Raw genomic sequence first — 22420 nt, 5'->3', positions numbered from 1 at the left:
GGGACAGTCAATATAGATTTGTAAATGTTTGACTAATTTAAACAGATAATTAGCCAAGTGACAATGAGAATGCAGTGGGTGTGATTTAAATGGACTTTCAAAATGGGTTTAATAAGGTGTCACACAAGAGACTTGTTAAATATTAAGGCCCATGACACTTTAGGCAAGCTGGCAACATAAATAGAGGCATGACTCATGGTTTAAAAGCAGTGATTAGAAATAAATGGGTGTTTCTCCGATGGGCAAGATGTAGCTAGCTGGATGCCTCATGTATCTGCATTGATACCTGTCTGGTTCTCTATTAACATAGCGGGACTAGTATCAAAATTTACTGACAACACAATGGCATTGTAAACTGTGAGGAAGAACACAGGAGACTGCAAGAGCATATAGACAGGCTGGGAAATGGGAAGATACTTGGCAAAAACAGTTCAATATGAAATAGTAGATTTTAGGATAACTAAGAGAACGGAAAAAAACTCTGAAAGGTAAAATTCTTAATGGAATAGACAACTAGAGGACTCTAGGAATACAGATGCACAGATCTATAAAACCAGTATTACAAATGGGGAAACCCATACAATCCATGGGCAAAAGGAATTCTAAGTTTTATATGTAGGGACACTGAAAACAAGCAAGGAAGTGATGAAGAACCACTACAAGACATTGCTTAAACCAAAAGGGTACGGTAGCATAGCGGTTATGTTACTGGACTAGTAATCCTGAGGTCTAGACTAATTATCCAGAGACATGAGTTCAATTCCCACCACGTCAATTAGGAATTAAATAAACATCTGGAACACAAAGCTAGTATCAGTAATGGTCACCATGAAACTACCCGATTGTCGTAAAAACCCATCTGTTCACTAATGTCCTTGAGGGAAGGAAATCTGACGTCCTTAGCTGGCCCATATGTGACTCCAGACCCACAGCAATGTGGTTGACTCTTAACTACCCTCTGAAATGGCGGCTCACCACCACCATCTCAAGGGCAAACGAAACATAAGAAATAGGAGCAGGCCATTTGGCCCCTCGAGCCTGCTCTGCCATTCAATAAGATCATGGCTAATCTTCTACCTCAACTCCACTTTCCTGCTTTATCCCCACATCCTTTGGTTCTCTTAATATCCAAAAATCTATCAATCTCTGTCTTGAATATACTCAACGACTGAGTCTCCACAGCCCCCTCTGGGGTAGAGAATTCCAAAGATTCACCACCCTCTGAGTGAAGAAATTTCTCCTCATCTCAGTCCTAAATGTCCGACCCCTTATTCTGAGACTGTGACCCCTGGTTCTAGACTCCCTGCATCTGCGGGGCGCTAACGGCTACCGCCGCCGCTAATCTCCTGCTGAATTTTGCGGGAGGTGTTAGCGACGCCGGGCCCAGGCGCTAGTTGCTTTGCACAAATCAACCGAACTTTTCCCCCTTAGTCTTTTAATCTCCTTTTTTGCTTCTTTTCTATGCTTTTGGCATTGTTCTTGTTATGTAGGCAAACACTGGGTCTAATTTCTACACAGCGAGATACTATAAATAGCAGTGAGATAAATGATCAGTTAATGTTTTTATGGTGGTGTTGGTTGAATGTGGAATGTTGACCAGATACTGGGAGAACCTCTAGATCTTTTTTGAATAGTTCCATTGGATCTTTAACATTCACTGGAACAGGCAATCCGGACCTCAGTTTAACATCTCGTCCAACTGGTGAAATGGTGGCACCTCTAACAAAGCTGGACTCCCTTGGTATTGCCCTGGAGTGTTAGCAAACATCATGTGCTGTAGTTGGGTTTAAACCCACAGTCTTCTAGCAAGAATGTTATCAACTTTGAGCCTACTGACACAAAAACATAGGTGCAATTAGTGTCTGGAGTGTATTTCATATTCAAGAAACTATTTATCATGGCTATTTCAACAATAACTTGTTATTATATAGTACTTCTCATAAAGTGCTGAGATATTCTTTTATAAGGGGAGAGATAGATACTGAGAAGAGGATGTAAGCAAATTTGAGAGGATCAAAGAAGAATTATTTTTGTCTCTGTTAAATAAAAGTAAGAAATCCTGCTATTTCCTCCTTTTCCTCCCCTGTGAAAGCCTTGCTTCTCTTATGGCTGAGAGTGGCTAGTTGACCAGCCCCCATAGCTTTGTCAATGACTCGCTTCAGCTGGCCACTAGAAAGAAAATAAAGAATGAACTTGCATTTATATGGGGCCTTTCACGACCTTAGGATATCCCAAAGCACTTAACAGCCAATTAAGTACTTTTGAAGTATCGTCACTATTATAATGTAGGGAAATGTGGCAGCCAAATTGTGCACAGCAAGGTCCCATATACACTAGTGAGATAACTGTCTAGATAAACTGTTTTAAGTAATGCTGGTTGAGGGATAAATGTTAGCCAGGACACTGGGAGAACTCCCCTGCTCCTTTTTGAATAGTGCCATTGGATCTCTTATGGCCACTGGAGAGGGAAAACGGGGCTTCGGTTTAATATCTCATTCAAAAGACAGCACCTCCAGTACAGTATTGAGGGAGCACTACACTGTGTTGAAGTGTCAACGACAAGTCTCTGGAGTAGGGCTTGAACTCGTGAGCTTCTGACTTGGAGTGAGAGCACTACCACAGAGCCAAGGCTGACACCTTGACACAATAGGAGGATTACAACAGAGGCTGGTGAAACTTTTCCTTCCCCCTCCAGGATTTGTCAAGCCTTTTGCTGATTGAGCATTTATTGCTCTACTCTGTACCACAGGACTTTGGTGCTCCATTGTTCTGATCATACAATTTAGATTTTGAAAATAATGAAGATGAAGAAGGGGATCATATTTTTTTTGAATGGAATTCAAAATGTAGGAAATGTAACATTTTGGCCCGGATTTTGCAGTCAGCGGCGAAGTGATTGTGCTCGCCACTTACCTCGAAGAAAGCTACCCTCAAAGATCTAGCGATCTCTGTGGCATGGATTTCACCTTTCCCAATGTTCATTTCATTCTGGCATCACCTATAGGGGATCTCCAGCACCAGTGATATCATCAAGCAGACTAAGCAGCCAATCATGTTGAAGAATTCTCACAGACAGCAAACCAGGAAGTAAAAAGCACTGATCATCCTTCACTTTATAATCATTTAAAGAGCGAAATAAAGATTGAGACATACACATGGGATTAAGATGAAATATCAAACAACAAAATCTAGAAATTTTTATCATGATGGAGAAATTTGACATTCCACAAATATAAAATTAGTTTTTCAGGGCCAGAGAGGTTGTTCAGCCATAATTATGACTGAGTACGCCGTTAAAAAAATCAGTTACACTTCATTCAACAAGGCTTAACTTTTTTAACGGTTTTTACAGTGTGAATAGTGCAGAAAAAGTGGACGTGCACGTCAATCATTTAATAATAATCATGGGGGATTTCAACTGCTCTGAAATTAATTGGCCAGAAGAGGTAGGTAAAGGGGATAAGGAATGGAGTTCCTACAATGTGTACAGGACTCCTTTCTAACCCAAGCTCGACGAGGGAGGATTCACTACTGGATCTAGTAATGTGGAATGAACCAGAGCACATAAGAGAAGGAAAAATAGGAGAACATCTAGGCAATAGTGACCATAATATAATACGCTTTAAAGTACTAATTGAGAAGGACATAAGTATGATGAAGACCAGGATAATAGTTTGGAGAAAAGCAGATTTTGGAGGGCTGAGAATAGAACCAGGAAAAATAAAATGGACAACAATATTGGCAAACAATGATGTAGAACAACAATGGGAAACATTTAAAATGGTGTTCAACAGAGTCCAGAAAAAATATATTCCGCTAAAAAACAAAACAAGATAAACATTAATGGGACATGGATGAAAAAAGACATAAGGGAAAAATTGAGGGCAAGGAAAGAGGCATACACTAAGAACATGGACAACAGAGGAGAGCATGACAAGGGAGAATATGAAGAGATTAGGAGAGAAGTCAAAAAAACAATTAGGAAGGCAAAGAGGAACTATGAAATTAAATTATCAAAGAACATAAAACAAAATAGTAAAATATTTTACAGGCACATAAATAAAAAAGGGAAAGTCGGGATGGGAATAGGGCCACTAAGGGATGGACAGGATAAAATCACAGGCAGCGATAGCGAAATGGCAGAAATATTAAATAATTACTTAGCCTCAATACTTACCAGGGAGACAGACATGACATCGGATGATGAGATTAGAGATGAGATAAACGCATTTAAAATTTTAAAAAGTATTAAATAAACGAATTAAACTCAGAGGATAAGACCCCTGGTCCGGACGGATTACATCCACGCATTTTAAAAGAATCTAGGGAAGAGATAGCAGAGGCACTACTACACATATTTAATAATTCATTAGAAAAAGGTGTAATGCCAGAGGACTGGCACACAGTTAACATAATACCTTTAAGAAGGGAGTTAGAACATGTCCAGGGAACTATAGACCAGTCAGTTTAACATCGGTGGTAGGAAAAGTAATGGCATTCCCCACTAAAGGAGAAAATAGAAGAACATCTAGAAACCAGAAGTATAATAATGAATAGTCAGTATGGATATCAAAAGGGAAAGTCTTGCTTGACCAACCTCATTGAATTTTTTGAAGAGTTGCCAGAGAGAGTAAACAAGGGTAATGCAGTAGATGTAATTTATCTAGATTTTCAAAAGGCCTTCGATAAGGTACCACACATAGGAACAGGAGTAGGCCATTCAGCCTGTCGAGCCTGTTCCACCATTCAATGAGATCATGGCTGATCTGCGATTTAACTCCATATACCCACCTTTGGCCCATATCCTTTAATACCTTTGGTTAACAAAAAGCTATCAATCTCAGATTTTAAATTAACAATTGATCTAGCATCAATTGCCGTTTGCGGAAGAGAGTTCCAAACTTCTACCACCCTTTGTGCGTAGAAGTGTTTCCTAATTTCACTCCTGAAAGGTCTGGCTCTAATTTATACACTATGCCCCCTCGTCCTAGAATCCCCAACCAGTGGAAATAGTTTCTATCTACCCTATCTGTTCCCCATAATATCCTGAAAACATTGATCAGATCGCCCCATAACCTTCTAAATTCTAGGGAATACAACCCTAATTTGTATAATCTCGCCTCATAACTTAACCCTTGAAGTCCGGGTATCATTCTGGTAAACCTACGCTGCACTCCCTCTAAGGCCAATATGTCCTTCCTAAGGTGTGGTGCCCAGAACTGCTCACAGTACTCCAGGTGTGGTCTAACCAGGGTTTTGTACAGCTGTAGCATAACTTCTACCCCCTTGTATTCTAGTGCAATAGATATACAGGCCAGCATTCCATTAGCCATTTTGATTATTTTCTGTACTCTCTGCTTCAAGGAAATTGTGACTAAAATGAATAAAAAGGAACTTGTTACATCATGGGTATTGATTTATTGAAATAGCCTGTCGCTTAAGTGTATCAAATGCAGAATGTTCTTTTTGAAAAGGAATATCAACTAATTGCTGTTTCAAAAGTTGTTTGATGGGGCTCAATGTCAATTTAGGCATAAGAATAGATGGAGTTGAATTAAAAAAGTTAATTATGGATTTGGAGCTGCCTCAGGTTTAATCTATTGAACAGGAGTTTGGTGAGCTGAGTGGCATTTTTTGTATCCCTTTTTTGTTTATTTTTAAATTGTATTTCAAGCTCTAAACAGAATACAGCTGAATTTATATATAATTTTTTTAATCTTCCAACAGTATCAAGCCAGCTTGGAGTTGTGCCTCTGACTCTGAGAGGAAACCGGATCACCTGCTTCCATCTAGTTATGGTGATAGATGGAATTCTGGCAATGTCCCCTTTGACAGCCATAGTTTGGATGAAATAACACCTACGCAGATCGGTGGATCTGCCTAGATAATAACTCCATCTGATTTGTTTTCTCTCCTCTGCAGGAAGACATTGCAACCTCTGCAGCATCTCCCCATGCGAAGCAGAGTGTGCTTTAATACCCGTTCTCCCCCACCCCCACCTTCAGTGTGTAATTATTAGCCTTAGTTATAATGTGTTTTTGCAGAGACCAGATGTCATTTCTGATGTGGTCAAAAGCAGGATCATTACTTGCTGTTGGAACAACCAAAGGAAATCTGCTCGTCTATAACTTACAGACCTCCCGCAAGGTTCCAGTCCTCGGTGAGTAAAATGTGACCGAACTTGGTACATTTTTTATGGATCCTTTGTCTTTTTAAAACTTGAAAAGTGACTAGCCGGTTATTCTGATGCAATATTTTATATTCCCCGACTTGTGTAATATCAAAATTCTGGAATAACTTTTTATATTTACACCCTTTAACCTAGAATTTCCTCTTTCGTGTAATTGGGTAACATCTCTGGTGGGTGAAGCATCAGCTCGCCACAGAAATGTACATTTGACCTCAGCCAATGTTCTCATTAAGGGTTGTTTAAATTTTTGAGATGGGCACCCTGGCCTTCACCAGGGGATCCTGCTGGTTTGGGGATGGACTTTTGCTGCAGCAGGCCGCTGAGGCCTTGTGATTTTCCAGTCGTTATGAATGGTAAAATATGGAATCTTGTGCCAAAGTTTCCAATTTGCACTTTTGACATGTGAAGCTGCATGCCAGGAATGCGAGTTTGTAAAGTTACACCTAAACTCTATTTTTCTCTCTTTTTCTTCCCGAGCCTCCATCAGTCCCTTTCGTCAAACAATTGTTAGATGTGTGGTGGTGGGTCAGGGATGATTCTGGTGCTGGATTTAGTTTTTCCTTTGTTTTTTTTAATGTATAAATTTAGGGAAGTACATTGGTGCATTATTTTGAAGTAACAATGTTGGGGAGATGACTGACCTCCATTTGCACTTCCTAACACTAACCAACCTGAACTTGGCACGGGGAATTAAACTTGTGTCCCATGACATTTGCACTGTAGCACCCTAAGTATAAATATTTTAAAATGTTCAATTCATCATTTAAATAGAATACTGTCTGATATATAGTGGATGTACAATGGGGGTTGTTGACTGAAAAATAAACAGGAGCGCTGACCCTGAAGGATAAATGACTTGTGAAGGCTCAATTTCTCATAGTTTATTTTCCGTAACCTGTTGTGTACATTTTCTTTATGTGACTAACTTATTTTATGATGATGTTTAAAAAAAACTTCAAGATTAGGGCAGCATAATGGTGGGTACCCCAAATGTAGCTTTATGGCTTTGCATGGCTGAAGAGGTGATTTTGAAGCTACAATAGATTCCAACTGATCCATATTGGTACCGGTAGATTGTAGTAGATCCCTGCTTTAGCTTAGACAACATTCTTTGAGACTGACAAAGAGCACTTTGATCTTGCCTTTCTTCAATTATAACAAAGTCCCAATACAGGTGAAGCTTGTGGCTCTAAGATGTGTGTCCAAACAGTTCTCCATCATAGTTTGGTACACCTAGCCAGGCAACAGAAGGGCTTCCTTTTGCCCATTTACAAGAGGTTGACTTGTGGCAAAAGTGGGAAGGGGAGGGATGGATGGGGGAATGAAGTGAAGCAGGGATGGGTAGTTCTGGTTTACACCAACCTGTTGCTCAACACCGTGAGGAGGTGTCAGCCTCAAAGCAGGCATGTGGCTTTGCCAGAGCCCTTCTCACAAGGACCTGGATTAAGCTGTTGGTGACTAGTAGGTCTGGAATGTGGCATTGAACTTGGATGTCTAGAAAATGAAGATGGCTGTCACTGCACAAGTAGTTCTGTACAGATCCTTTCCACAATATAGCTGATGAGGCAGCTCTGAGGCTTGTGATGAGACCATGCTTACACTTATCCAGGATTTGGTGTCTACTAAAATTGAATTACAGCAAGGCAAACAATTGGTCCTAAAGCTGTGCACTCTTAATTGTGGAACAACCGATTGATAGGTATGATGTGTATCCACGTTGTGTTCAAGTGCATGGTGCCAATGAACTTGCACATTTTATGGTGAGCTTTGCTGCTTACCACGCCATTCGTGGGGAGTTTCTGGCATCTGTCTACCTAGTGAAGGCTCAAACCTGTGCACAAAAAGGGTAGGATGAGACTGGAAGTTGAAGCAATGAGTGCTCTCTATACTGAGTGCATCTGTTTGAATTTTGCAGGCCCAGTAGCTTGGGAAATTCAGGTTTCAGTGCTGTTCCCTCATTAATGGTCTGCTTCCTATGTTCCTCGCTTCTCAGGAACCCAGTGGCAGAAATGAGCACTCACAGAACAGGTATAGCACAACCATCTCCAGATCAAAGCTCCCTCTACTCTACCCTAACCATGTATACTGCACCTTAGCCCCAATCCCAGAAGAACATAACCTACTCCATCAGTGTTAAATTTCCATTTCCTATTTGACCCATTCTTTTGGTGTCTCTATTGAAGTAGCCAGTTTAGTGCCAGCTTTTCATGCTTATGGGCAGGTGCTCATTAGAAACTGGGATGAAACTGCCAAAATTCATTTGACATGGAACCTTTACATTCAGACATTATTTTATTAGTCTGGGGTGTTTTAGAATCAACGCCTCAAAGGTGAAATGATAGTGTGCAATCCCACTCAGTCATTTGTCTTTCTTTCATTCTAAAAGAGATTAATCGTTATTTCTTCTTTCATACCAATATCTCAGGAAAGCACACCAAACGGATCACTTGTGGTTGCTGGAGTTCCCAGAACCTGCTCGCACTGGGTAGTGAAGATAAGACAATAACTGTCAGCAACCAGGAGGGAGATACCATTAGACAGGTGAGAGACAACACTGCAGTCTGGATTTGACAATTGGTGTCATTTTAATGCTAGTGATTTATTTGAAATGGGTTAATGCTGGCATTAAAATAACCCTAATGAGAAAATCTAGGCCTAAAGGTCCACAGAATGTTTTGTATAAAATCTAACTGGTAGGATTTATAAGGGAGTTGCAATGTAGTAATTAATTCGAGGGATGTACATGGTATGAATTACTCGTGCAATGTGATTAGAATATTCAAACAAGTTCTGAACTTGAAGTGATCCAAATTTGACATGTTTGGATTAATTTGATGAAAATCCAGTTTAGGTCAATCTATTGTTTAACATGTACAGTACCAGATTATTTTAAAAGTAGTGATGCCCATTTACAAAGTGACAAAGCATTCCTTTATCTATGCCACAACAATTTTCCCAATCCTCAGGTGAGCATCTGCCACCTGTGGCTTGATTTTTAGTTTTTAAATTATTACCTTTTATTCATTTTAGTGGTCACTATCTAATTCCTTACATCATTCCTGATGTATATATTCAACTGTTTGTCAAGGTCTTTGAGAGGGTACGGATTTGCTAGAATGGTACCAGGGATGAGGGCCTTCAGTTAAGTGGAGAGACTAGAGAAGCTGAAATTGTTCTCCTTAGAGCAGAGAAGGTTAAGGGGAGATTTAATAGAGGTGTTCAAAATTATGAAGGGTTTTGAGAGAGTAGATAGGAAAAAACTTTCCACTGGCAGGAGGCTCGATAAGCAGGGGACACAGATTTAAGATAATTGGAAGCAGAACCAGGGGGTAGGTGAGAATTTTTTTAATGTAACGAGTTGTTATGATCAGTAATGCAGTACCAGAAGGAGTGGTGGAAGCAGATGTATTAGTAACTTACAAAAAGGAATTGGATGTATACTTGAAAAGGAAAAAATTGCAGGGCTATGGGGAAAGAGCAGGGGAGTGGGACTAATTGGAAATTGGATAGCTCTTTAAAAGAGTTGGTGCAGGTATGATGGGCCAAATGGCGGCCTCCTATGCTGTAAGTTGATATGTTTTTCTATACATTTCAATAATAGCCTGTTGTGAAAAGGGGATGTTTTGCTCTGTGTAATATAGTTTGGGGAATGGAGTGTGTGAGCCACTACCCAAGCTACTTGGTCTTTTTAGCCGTTTGGAACTTAATAGTAAAATTAACAAGGTAATGGAACCTTCTATCTTGGCGATCATAATCTGACATGAGGACCACCATAGTTCATCGAATGCTGTGTATAGTCTTAAGCTCAGCCCTTACCCTGCCTACTTAATATAAGTGAACACACTTGAATATGAACTTAATGGTCTAGAAATTCAGTATAGCCACTTTTGGGGCGCTAAAGTCGGGCGGCCGCTAAAGTTTGCGCCCGGCGCAAAGTCGCGCCCCCTTCGCCGATATTCAGTCGCATCGCCCCAAGAGGTTGCTGCTGTGCTAAAACAGGCGATGTACGACTATCTTTAGGCGCTAAGCCGGCGGTGCTGAGCGATAGCCCCGAGGCTGGGCGCAGCGCCGGTGCGGCGAGTTCTTGATTGACGGCAGACACTCTGGTGCCGGTCAGCTCTTAAAGGGGGAGGGTGGATTTGTTTGCCTGCCACGCCCTGCACACTGCAGCCCTCAACCTAGGCCTGACCACTTCAGCTTCACCTGCACAACGCCCAGGGCTATGGAGAAGGCCAGGGAGAGAGCGCAGCGCTTCAGCGACGGTGACCTGAGGCTGCTGGTTGGCGGAGTGGAGCGCAGGCGCCATGTTCTGTTTCCAGAAGGTGGCAAGAGGCCGCTGCCCAGCACCTACCGGAAAGCCTGGAGTGAGGTCTCAAACAGGGTGTCTTCCAACAGCGTGGTTGCCAGGACTCCTGTGCAATGCCGGAAGAAGTTCAACGACCTCACTCGGGTTGTCAGGGTGAGTACCCTTTCCAGTGTCCTCCTCATCCTTGCATGTGCACCTCACTTTATGGGCAAAGGGACCTGAAAGCCCTAATGGCCAGCCCTCATCCAGCAGCTATGGGACTGGCATGAAAATCACTTGCACATTCAGCACTTTACACACTGTACAAGCTCTTCGACCATGGGAGGCAGTGCAGACAAGATCAGGGCTACACACTGTACAAGCTATTCGACCATGGGAGGCAGTGCAGACAAGATCAGGGCTACACACTGTACTTAGAGGCCGTCCTTTCTCTTGCAGGCCAAGGTGGCGCACAACCGGCGCAACCGAACTGAGACCGGGGGAGGCCGTCCTGACCTCAAAGAGCTCTCCGACCTCGACCAGCGTGTGGAGCGCATTATGGCAGGCCGGCTGATTGGCCCCGTTGCCAGTGGAGATGCTGACCCTGTTCTGGGCACCAATGGTAAGGGCGTCACCTTTTGGACCTCTCTCGTTCCACTTGCGCATGAGATCACCATCCTTTGCCACTGTCCGACCAATGCGGTGAATGGCAGCACTCATGCCTCCCTCGCTGCCGCCCTGTCCTCACTCTAAAGCTACTCTTGTGCCTTCCTGCTTTCAGATGGTGAATCGCCAGGTGAGGAGGCGGGCCCTCAAGCTGCCACTGTCAGCCCTTCGGAAGACGAGGAGGAAGAGGAAGCCGGCCCATCAGTGCCACCCTCAGCTGCGCCAGCCCATGGCGATGTAGGGGACACGTCTTCCCTGGAGGGGAGCCGGGGGGAAGGGTCGGAGGAGAGTGAAGCTCCGGGGCCCAGCGGCCTGCAGCAACGCGGGAGGGGTGGGGAAGCTCGGCGGACTTCTCCCCAGAGGGTGAGCGCGGCCTCCAGTCCTGCGACGGTCAGCGCAGAGGAGGTGCGCCTCCTAGAGGAAATGGCCGTCCAGGCTGAGCGCAGGCACACTGAGCTCATGGCTGCAGTGGCAAGGATGCCTGACTCCATAGAGTCTCTGTCAAGGAGTGTGCAGCAATTCGGAGCAGCACAGGCCAGGAGTCTGCAACAATTCAGTGCAGCACAGGCCAGGAGTCTGCAGGACTTCGCGGCAGCACAGTCGGCTTCTAGCCAAGTGCTCAGTCGTGCCGTCCATTCACTGGCTGGTGTCATGCGGACACAGACCAGGGCCACACGGGCACTAACTGCTGCCACCCTCGCTGGATCAGCCAGGCATCGCCAGGGCACCCGCCGCGCAGCAGCAGCCCAGCAGTCTGTCCTTCAGCTGTTTGCTGCGCATGCTGCAGTGCTGGCCCGTGCGAGTGCCACTGTATCAGGCGACCAGCGAGCACCTGCGATCTGCCAGGTTAGCACCATTCCTGCAGCCGACACTGCCACTCCGCCATTGCAGCTGCCACGAGCCGCTGGACAGACTGCTGCCGCCCAGCCAGAGTTGGAGCAGTCAGCAGCCGGCCACTCCAAGGCCAGAGCTGGTGCAGGCCGACCCCCAAGGGCATCTGCCGTCACGCCATCTGCCCCTCAGCAGCCTTCCCCCAGCCTTGCTGCAGCCACTGGGCTCCCATTGAGGAGGAGCTGCAGGGCGGGCAGGGGCCAGGCAAGGATGCGAAAGGCATCGCCCTTGCAGGGCAAAAAGTAGAAGGTATGCTCAAATGCCTGTTGTGTTTTTGTAAGGCCGAGACTGGTGTCTTTCTTTCTTTTTGTAAGGCCGAGACTGGTAGTTTTGTGTTTTTGGAGGGGCCTTCTCCACATGAGCATGTAATGTGGGAAGGGCAGAGGTTTTCAATAAATTATTGTGGTTAAATTGCAGTGTGCATGGTTTTTTTGTCAAGTCCTGGTTGCCCTGCTCGGCTGAGGGCTTGTGGAGCGGCTACATTCATCTGCTGACATTGGCACAAGCCATTCCCTGAGAGGGGGCCTAGAACCGACGTTCAATAAGCCGGCGACGGGCGGCCCTTGCACTTTGTGCCTCCCTCCTGTGCTGGTCCTCCTCCTCCTCCTCCTGAGGTGGTCCTCCAATCTCTGGTGGCAGTGGCTGAGTCCTGCAGATAGCCAGGTTGTGCAGCATGCAGCAAACGACCACGAAATGGGAGACTCGCTCCGGCGAATATTGTAGGGCTCCACCGGAACGATCCAGACAGCGGAACCGTTGCTTCAGGACGCTGATTGTTTGTTCGATGATGTTCCTGGTCGCTTGATGGCTCTCGTCGTATCCCTCTTCAGCAGGGGTGCTGGGCGCATGGAGCGGGGTCATCAGCCAGGTACACAAAGGATAGCCTTTGTCCCCGATAAGCCATCCTCGTGGGTGAGGCTGTGCCTGGAACATGTCTGCCACAGAAGTCTGTCGCAGGATGAAGGCATCGTGGCTGCTGCCTGGAAAGCGGGCATTGACAGCTAGGATGAGCTGCCTGTGGTCACACACCAGCTGGACGTTCAGCGAATGGTAGCCCTTCCGGTTGCGGTAATCCTCGGCATTCTCCAGAGGTGCCCGCAAAGCCACATGCGTGCAGTCAATGGCGCCCTGCACCATGGGGAAGCCCGCGAATGCTGCAAAGCCCATTGCACGCTGTTGCTGCTTGGCAAGGGCCATGGAGAAGGAGATGAACTGACGTCTCCTTTTGAAAAGGGCATTGGTGACCTGGCGGATGCAGCAATGCACGGCGAACTGGGAGATGTTGGCAATGTCCCCAGCAGCGGATTGGAAGGAGCCGGTGGCATAGAAGTTGAGAGCCACCGTCACCTTCACTGCCACCGACAGAGACGTCCTGCTCCTCAGCTGTGGCTGCAGATCACCGCCAAGCAGTTGGCAGATCTCTGTGACCACGTCCCTTCTGAATCGCAGCCTCCGAACACACTTCCTCAGACATGTTGAGATAGGAGAACTGCTGGCGGTATACCCTGGGTGGGTAAGGCCTCCTTTGCCGACGCCTGTTGCCCCCTCCCCGTCTAGCCAGGGCTGCCACTCTCTCACGGCGTCTGTGAGCCCTTTGGATGTAACTGAGAAAGCCAGCGTTGACACCCATTGCAGCCCCCATAATATGCTGGCAAACAATGAGATGTCAATGAAGGCAAAGACTAGTGGAAATATGTGGCCTGAAGCCAGAAGTACCTGTCCGAGTGTTGGGCCAAAGCAGAAAGCTATCTACCTTGTTCTCTCTCCAAAGATCCGTTTCTCAAGAAGGAGTGCTGCGAAATGGCAGCCTTTTATAGTGCAGGAGGAGTGCCCTTTAATTTGCGCCCCCCGCGCCCCGCATCGGCTGAGCACCGTTCCACTCTAACAGTCGCTAGGGGCGCCAGGCGCACAATGGGGCGTTGCCACTGAAGTTCCGGTTCGGGGCGCACAAAGGGCGTTGCACGAGGAAATGACGTCATGATCTGCGCGCGCAGCTGAGCGCGCGCAAAGACTATGCGCCGCCGCTAAATCTCTAGTGAAGTTGGGGCGAGGCGCAGATCGCGCTGCGCCCGGGCGCTAGCCGCCTAGCGCCCGACATCTACTCCTCCTAAGGCGCTAACGGCTGGCGCAACCAACTGAATTTCTAGGCCAATGTCCCGCTATGGATTTCTTCAGATTAAATCCAGATTTTGATTGTTTAATGTTGGTCCAGACTTACTCCATTGTCCTAAGCCTCATCATTTCTGTTTCAACAGACCACAGTGAGAGCAGAGCCAAGTGACATTCAGTTCTCAGTGATGAAGACAGATGAACGGGCATCAGTGGGAGAAAGCACAGTGAGTTCCCAGTAAAATCTGATGTTTTACATTCCTAAAGTATATTGGAAGTATTTTTTAAACAGATTGACTACCCAGAAAACTGCCAACAAGGCAGTTCTTTGTTGTGGAGTTGTGCGTTTAGGCAGGTGCACTGAGATTGCCCAGACTTGTTTCACTTAGAGGGGCTGAAATTCCCCAAGCCTTCTTCCACCACTAAATGTGATAAGGTGGGAATTCTGGCCTCCAGTGCAGTCTGGCATTGATGCCATCCCAAATGCTGGGAATGGGGTCATTAGTATAAAGAGGGTGGGTGCTTGTGCCATTTGCAGCACTTTCTGGGCATCTGTCCCGTGGAACGCCAAGAAAATCAGAGTGGCACCTTGACAGTCCATCTAGGGGTGGGCCATTGGCCCCGAAGACAGAAAAATATTTGGAAGAGACTAGTGATTTTAAACTTAAATCTTTCCTAGCGGCAATCAATTGCTCTAGGATCAATTGCTGTTAGGAAAATGATTTGGTGGGTGCCACTTCCACCGAAGGCTTCTTCATGCAAGCGGACTTGCCCCTGGCCACGGGAAAAGTGGAACTGGTGGAATTTCTGGTAGGGGACGTCATCTGAGTTGTCCCACCTCTCACTCTGCCCTCCTAGCCCAGGAATTTCGGGACCCATGATCTTTAAAGGGTTATGGTTCTTATAAAACTTAGAGCTTTGGAGCTCAGCTTATGTACATGGGTCTCAATGTTATTTACTCTATTTATTGCACAACATGCAATGGCAAAAACCATACTCCCCAGACCAGGTGATTTAAATTCTATCAAATTACTGATGTTCCCCTCCCCGGTAATCATGAAAGCAACAAGATTATCTTGTCTCAAAGCTTGTTTTCACCTTAAAGCAACCTACCCATTTTTCTGAGAGTAAAAATGCATTTAAAATGTGGAGAAGATGTAAAAGGATAGACTACAAGCACAGGTATTCTGTATGTTGCCAGTTCTCCAAAGCCCTGGCCTAGCTCCACCCTGGGTCAAAGTTCTTTATAAGACTTGCAAATGCCTTCTATTTAAATGAGTAACTTGATCAGGATTGTAAATGCTCTGATTTGCTAATAATCAAAACTATTTTTCCCCTATTTTGCTCGCCAGTTTTCCATCCTTTTCTTCTGAAGATTGTTAACTCCTGGCTGGGCTCTTCAGATGATGCTTGCCCAAGTAATAATTTTTCCTGCCTGACCCTTAACTGAGAATGTTGACAAGCTGCTTAAAATCACCACAGCTAATAGACATCACATGCATGCTTCCAGCAGGAGTCACTGAGTCGCAGTCAGGACCAGAAACCTCAGCGAATTTTTCTCCCCACCTCTCTAACTCAGGAGTGCTGAGAGCATTTGTAGCACCCCTACTGCTACCCTGGCTGAGATCAGCTAATTCAGCACAGAGTGAGGCCCAGACCTATGCCTTTCCTGAACTGTGTGGCTTAGATAACAAAACAAGTTTTAAAAATAATTTGTTCAATAATTTTGGTATACTTGTTCTAAAAATTACTTTAAGCAATATATTTTAACTTTTCATGAAACATACTTCAGTACCTATGTAAAGGTTATGTGGCTTATAACTTGTCATTTTTCTGGCCTTTATTACTAGGTGAGTGTTGTTGTGGGCAAGAAAACACTCTTTCTATTTAATTTGAGTGATCCTGATAACCCTATTGAGTTGGCATTCCAGCAACGCTATGGCAGCATCATATCTTACAGATGGTGAGTTTATATTAAGCTACATGATAAGATTATATTTAAATAGAGAATCATAGAATCAAAAAATGGTTACAGCACAGGAAAAGGCCATTCGGCCCATCAAGCCTGTGCCGGCTCTCTGCAAGAGCACTTCAGCTAGCCCCACTCCCCCTGCCCTTCCCCCGTAGCCCTGCAATTTTTTTTCATTCAGGTACTTATCCAATTCCCTTTTGAAAGTCACAATTGAGTCTGCCTCCACCACCCTTTCAGGCAGTGCATTCCAGATCCTAACCACTCGCTGCGTAAAAAAGTTTTTCCTCATGTCGCCTTTGGTTCTTTTGCCAGTCACCTTAAATCTGTGTCCTCTGGTTCTCGACCCTTCTGCCAATGGGAACAGTTTCTCTCTATCTGCTCTGTCTAGACTCCTCATGATTTTGAACACCTCTGTTGGGGTAAAAGAGAAGTCTTCCCTCCTCTCGAGCGGACCCCCTGAGATAAGGGGTCGACGCTTGCCCTATAGCAACCACAAATTCACCAGACGGACACATTGGATAAGTTTCATGATCTTTATTCAAGCATATGCAGGGAGAAAATCTCAGTCTCATCCCAGAGAAAGGATTCTTCCACCGAGAATCAAATACGTACAGTAATTATACCCTAACTTGAGGCATATACCCTAACTTGAGGCATGCACCCCTCGCGCACACCCCTTCTACGATTATTGATTGGTCTACAGAATAGGTGAAGGGCTGTGTCCATTCATTGCCCCTTATCAGGAGGTTGCTGAATGGTTCACAGAAACCCATCTTTACAGCATTCACGGGCTAAATTATCTGTTCCTTCTCTGGACAGGAGTGCTTACCTCATCCCATCTGTATGTCCTGCCTTATCTTAAGGAAGGACAAAAGACCAGCTCGTTAGCCTACAGTTCCTGTCTTATCTAGGTCATACATTCCTATAATAAGGATAGGAGACAAACTTATCAGCCTTCTAGTTTCCACTAATTTTAATTCTAAGAAGTTATAGTTTCTTCTAACTTTAATTCTAAGTCTTTTTTGTCCCCTTACACCTCTATCAAATCTCCTCTCAACCTTCTCTGCGCGAAGGAGGACAATCCCAGCTTCTCTAGTTTATCCATGTAACTGAAGTCCCTTATCCCTGGAATCATTCTTGTAAATCTTTTCTGCACCTTCCCTAAGGCCTTCACATCCCTATTTATGAAGCCCAGGATCCCGTATGCTTTTTTAACCGCTTTCTCAACCTGCCCTGCCACCTTCAACGACTTGTGCACATATACCCCATGCACGCCCTTTAGAATTGTACCCTTTAGTTTATATTGCCTCTTATTCTTCCTACCAAAATGTATCACTTTGCACTTTGCTGCGTTAAATTTCATCTGCCACATGTCCGCCCATTTCACCAGCTTTCTTGAAGTCTATCACTATCCTTCTCACTGTTCACTACACTTCCACGTTTTGTGTCATCTGCAAATTTTGAAATTGTGCCCTGTACAGCCAAGTCCAAGTCATGACTATCAAGAAAAGCAGTGGGCCAAGTATCGCCCCCTGGGGAACACCACTGTATACGTTACTCCAGTCTGAAAAACAACCGTTCACCACTACACTCTGTTTCCTGTCACTTAGTCAATTTCGTATCCATGCTGCCACTGTCCCTTTTATTCCATGGGCTTCAACTTTGCTGGCAAGCCTATTATGTGGCACTTTATCAAACACCTTTTGGAAGTCCATGTACACCACATCAACTGCATTGCCCTCATCAAAAAACTTGATCAAGTTAGTTAAACACAATTTGCCTTTAACAAATACGTGCTGGCTTTCCTTAATTAATCCACATTTATCCAAGTGACTGTTAACTTTGTCCCTGATTATTGTTTCTAAAAGCTTCCCTACTACCGAGTTAAACGGACTGGCCTGTAGTTGCTGGGTTTATCCTTGCACCCTTTTTTGAACAAGGGTGTAACATTGGCAATTCTCCAGTCCTCTGGCACCACCCCCATATCTAAGGAGGATTAGAAGATTATGGCCAGTACCGCCGCAATTGCCTCCGTAACTTCCCTCAGCATTTTAGGATGCATTCCATCCGGTCCTGGTGACTTATCAACATTAAGTACAGCCAGCCTTTCTAGTACCTCCTCTTTATCAATTTTTATCTCATCCAGTATCTCCACTACCTCTTTCACTATGACTTTGGCAGCATCTTCTTTCTTGGTGAAGACAGATGCAAAATATTCATTTAGTACCTCAGCCATGCCCTCTGCCTCCATGTGTAGGTCTCCTTTTTGATCCCTAATCAGCCCCAGCCCTCCTCTTACGACCCGTTTATTATTTATAGGCCTATAGAAGACTGTTGAACTCCCTTTTATGTTAGCTGCCAATCTATTCTCATACTCTCTCTTTTCCCCTCTTATTTCCTTTTTCACTTCCCCTCTGAACTTTCTATATTCAGCCTGATTCTCACTTGTATTCTCAATCTGACATTGCTCATACGCCCCCTTTTTCTGCTTCATCTTACTCTCTATCTCTTTTGTCATCCAGGGAACTCTGGCTTTAGTTGCCCTACCTTTCACCCCTCGTGGGAATGTACCTCGACTGTACCCAAGCCATCTCTTTAAAGGCAGCCCAATGTTCGATTACAGTTTTGCCTGTCAATCTTTGATTCCAGTTTACCCAGGCCAGATCTGTTCTCAACCCATTTAAATTTGCCTTCCTCCAATTAAGTATTTTTACTCTAGATTGCTCCCTGTCCTTTTCCATAGCTAATCTAAACCTTATGATACTATGACCGCTGTTCCCTAAGTGTTCCCCTACTGACACTTGCTCCACTTGACCCACCTCATGCCCCAGAACCAGATCCAGCAATGCCTCCTTCCTCGTTGGGCCAGAAACGTACTGAAAGTTCTCCTGATCACACTTCAGAAATTCTTCCCCCTCTCTGCCCTTTACACTATTATCCCCCCAGTCTATATTAGGATAATTGAAGTCCTCCATTATCATTACTCTATAGTTCTTGCACCTCTCTGTAATTTCCCTGCAAATTTGCTCTATATCTTTCCCACTAGTTGGTGGCCTATAGAATACACGTAATAGTGTGATGTATAGAAATTAGAGCACGTTTGAATAGTTAGAAAGGGAAAGAGACTATGCATAATCAGAGTGTGGTGCATTGTCACAGATTTGATGGCACTATTTGAAGACCAGGGAGTTCTGCCAACCTTCTTGCGGATATGAAAGTTGCTAAATAAATTCAAGTTCTTTCTTACTTTCTTTGTTAGTCTGGTTATTGAGGTAATCTGGATATTTTACACTCATGCTAGCAATAAACACACAATATCTATATTTCTAAATAAATCATAAAATTGCAAAGTTTTTTTCTGCCTGTTTTCTCTCAAACTTGCTCAGTTGCGTGTGCGTCAAAATGGAGGGACAAGGCTGAAAACATAGAAATTCATTAAGTACTGCCTGCATTTTATCTTTTACCACTGACCTTGATCTTGTATCTTACTGTTAATATTTCAGTTACCATAAAGTCCAATTTTGATATGTAGAACAAATCTTACTAACATTTCTTACTACAATATGATAGGCATTTAGATAGCACCTTGGAAATGTAAAATGCTTGTGGTGTACAAATAATGTTGGTATGTTTTCAAATAATGCTTATTGTTTGCATTTTTGCCTTGTAGCATGACTAATACTAAATATGTTTTTCTTTTTGTAATACTGCAGCTGTCTTTTGTTCTGTTTCAGGTATGGGGATGGGTACATCATGATTGGCTTTTCTCAAGGTTACTTTGTAGTAATTTCTACACATATCCGTGAGATTGGCCAGGAACTGTTCCAAGCCCACAACCATAAAGACAGTCTGACAAGTATCGCCATCTCACAGTCCCTGAACAAAGCTGCTTCCTGTGGAGACAATTGGTATGTTACATTGTAGCTCTCTTCTTACTGTTTCAACCTTTATATAACATAAGAACATAAGAAATAGGAGCAGGCGTAGGCCATTCGGCCCCTCGAGCCTGCTCCGCCATTCAATAAGATCATGGCTGATCTTCTACCTCAACTCCACTTTCCTGTACCTACCCTATATTCCTTGATTCCCTTAACATCCAAAACCTATCGATCTCTGCCTTGAATATACTTGACTGAGCCTCCACAGTCCTCTGGGGTAGAGACTTCCAAGTATTCACCACCCTCTGAGTGAAGAAATTTCTCCTCATCTCAGTCCTAAATAGCCAACCCCTTATTCTGAGACTGTGACCCCTGGTTCTAGACTCCCCAGCCAGGGGAAACATCCTCCCTGCATCTACCCTGTCAAGCCCTGTAAGAATTTTGTATGTTTCAATGAGATCATCTCTCATTCTTTTAAACTCTAGAGAATATAGGCCTAGTCTACTCAATCTCTCCTCATAGGACAAAACCCCCATCCCAGGAATCAGTCTGGTGAACCTTCGTTGCACTCCCTCTATGGCAAATATATCCTTCCTTAGGTAAGGAGACCAAAACTGTACACAATACTCCAGGTGTGGTCTCACCAGGGCCCTATATAACTGCAGTAAGACGTCTTTACTCTTATACTCAAATCCTTTTGTTATAAAAGACAACATACCATTTGCTTCCCTAATTGCTGCATGTTAACTTTCAGTGATTCGTAGGGTGCAAAATTCCGGGAATTTTTAAAAGAGGAAACTTTCCATGGGAATTTTCAGGAGTTTTCGGAATTTATGGTAATTTTGAGTTTTTTTGCACACTGATGGTTTTTGTTTCTGACCCTTATATTATCTTTGACATCAAAATAGACATACTGTTCCATGCAAATAAAAACAGGTTTTCAAAACTTTATTTACGTTATAATTTTGAACTTTATTGAATCCCCACAAAAAAGACCCATCTAAAATAAAATAAAAAGAGCGTCAGCTTATTTAGCCTGTAATTTGTCCCTTTTGAGTCTTCTACTCGTGTCTTCTGAGTCTTCTACTCATCATTGCTCCTCCTGATTCTCTGACTCTGGCTCTGACGTGTCCATTTCCTCCTCTGTGTCACTGTCTAGCTGTGTGGTGGACACTTCTGTATCTGGCTCAATAAGTTGTAGGTTCGCCCGGATAGCCACCAGTTTCTCCACTCTCTTGTTAGTCAGCCTGTTGCGCACCTTTTGTATGCGTATTCCCAAAAAGTGACCAGTTTCGTTCAGAGGCCATTGATGAAGGTGGGATTTGGAGTATCACCGATGCAATGGGTGACAGGGCCTCAGATGCACAAAGTCCCTTCCACCAGGTATGTGCACTGATATGCTTGCATGATTCCCATATCCCGTCCCCATTCCAAAGACCTTGCTTAGTAGAGAACTTTGCCAGACTTCCCAGAACTTTGCCCACGTCCAGATTGAGGTGGCGTGAGAGGGTAGAAGTCACACTAAGCGCTGTTGATCTGTTCTCCAGAAAGTATTGGTCTCCCAACATGCTTTGGGTCCAGCATGTATGCTGCAACATGAATCGGCTTGACACAAAATTCTTGACGCGTCTGTATGAATTGAACAATTGCCTTCTCCTCGCTTTGGGCAGCAGAGATGTGGGTAGGGCAATGCTGATTTGTTCTTTTAAATCAGCAAAAAGCCTGAGAACATCTGACAAGACAGCGTCATCTCCTTCAATCTGAGCAATTGCAGATGCTACTGGTGAGAGTAGTTTAAGGCTGCTAACCACTCTCCCAAAACACATCATCCAGCAGTATTTTCTTGATGGTGGTTTCCATATCCCCAGACTGGGATATTGCCATTTCTTGCAGCGACTCCTTACCCTCCAGAAGGCTGTTGTACATTATGACAACGCCACCCCATCTAGTGTTGCTAGGCAGCTTCAGTGTGGTGTTCTTGTTCTTGTCGTTTGCTTGGAGTTGTAGGTTGCTGCAACTACCTGTTTTCCCCTGACATACTTAACAACTTGCTTGGCTCTCTTGTACAGTCTTTCCATGGTTCTCAAATCCATGATGTCCTTGAGGAGCAGGTTGAGCCCATGAGCTGCGCACCCAATAGACGTAATGTGAGGATAGGTCTCCTCCACTTGAGCCCAAGCAGCCTTCATATTCGCAGCGTTGTCAGTAACTACTGCAAAGACCTTTTGTGATCCAAGATCGTTGATGACTGCTTTCAGCTCATCAGCAATGTATGTGCCTGTGTGTCTGTTGTCCTTCGTGTCTGTGCTCTTGAACACTGGGAGAGGAGTGGAGACGATGTAGTTTATGATGCCCTCCCCTCGTACATTTGACCACCCATTTGAGATAACTGCAACACAGTCTTCCTTCTCTATCGTTTCTTTGAGCTT

The 22420-nt window shown here is 44.5% G+C and overlaps 1 protein-coding gene across 1 annotated transcript in view; it reads left to right on the top strand.

The window, feature by feature from the left end:
* Nucleotides 1-22420, top strand: part of LOC147123197 (WD repeat-containing protein 19-like) — a 57646-nt gene that overhangs the window by 11923 nt on the left and 23303 nt on the right. The window contains exons 5-9 of the mRNA XM_085968676.1: nucleotides 6045-6160; nucleotides 8616-8731; nucleotides 14288-14368; nucleotides 15992-16104; nucleotides 19848-20021. Of these exons, the coding sequence (XP_085824802.1) occupies nucleotides 6045-6160; nucleotides 8616-8731; nucleotides 14288-14368; nucleotides 15992-16104; nucleotides 19848-20021 (600 nt within the window). The remainder of the gene's footprint in view (nucleotides 1-6044; nucleotides 6161-8615; nucleotides 8732-14287; nucleotides 14369-15991; nucleotides 16105-19847; nucleotides 20022-22420) is intronic.

This window comes from Somniosus microcephalus, chromosome 2 (assembly GCF_052327205.1).
Source record: "Somniosus microcephalus isolate GS21.2 chromosome 2, FLI_Smic_1.0, whole genome shotgun sequence".
Lineage (NCBI taxonomy): Eukaryota > Metazoa > Chordata > Chondrichthyes > Squaliformes > Somniosidae > Somniosus > Somniosus microcephalus.
This window is presented reverse-complemented; position numbering and strand designations above follow the sequence as displayed.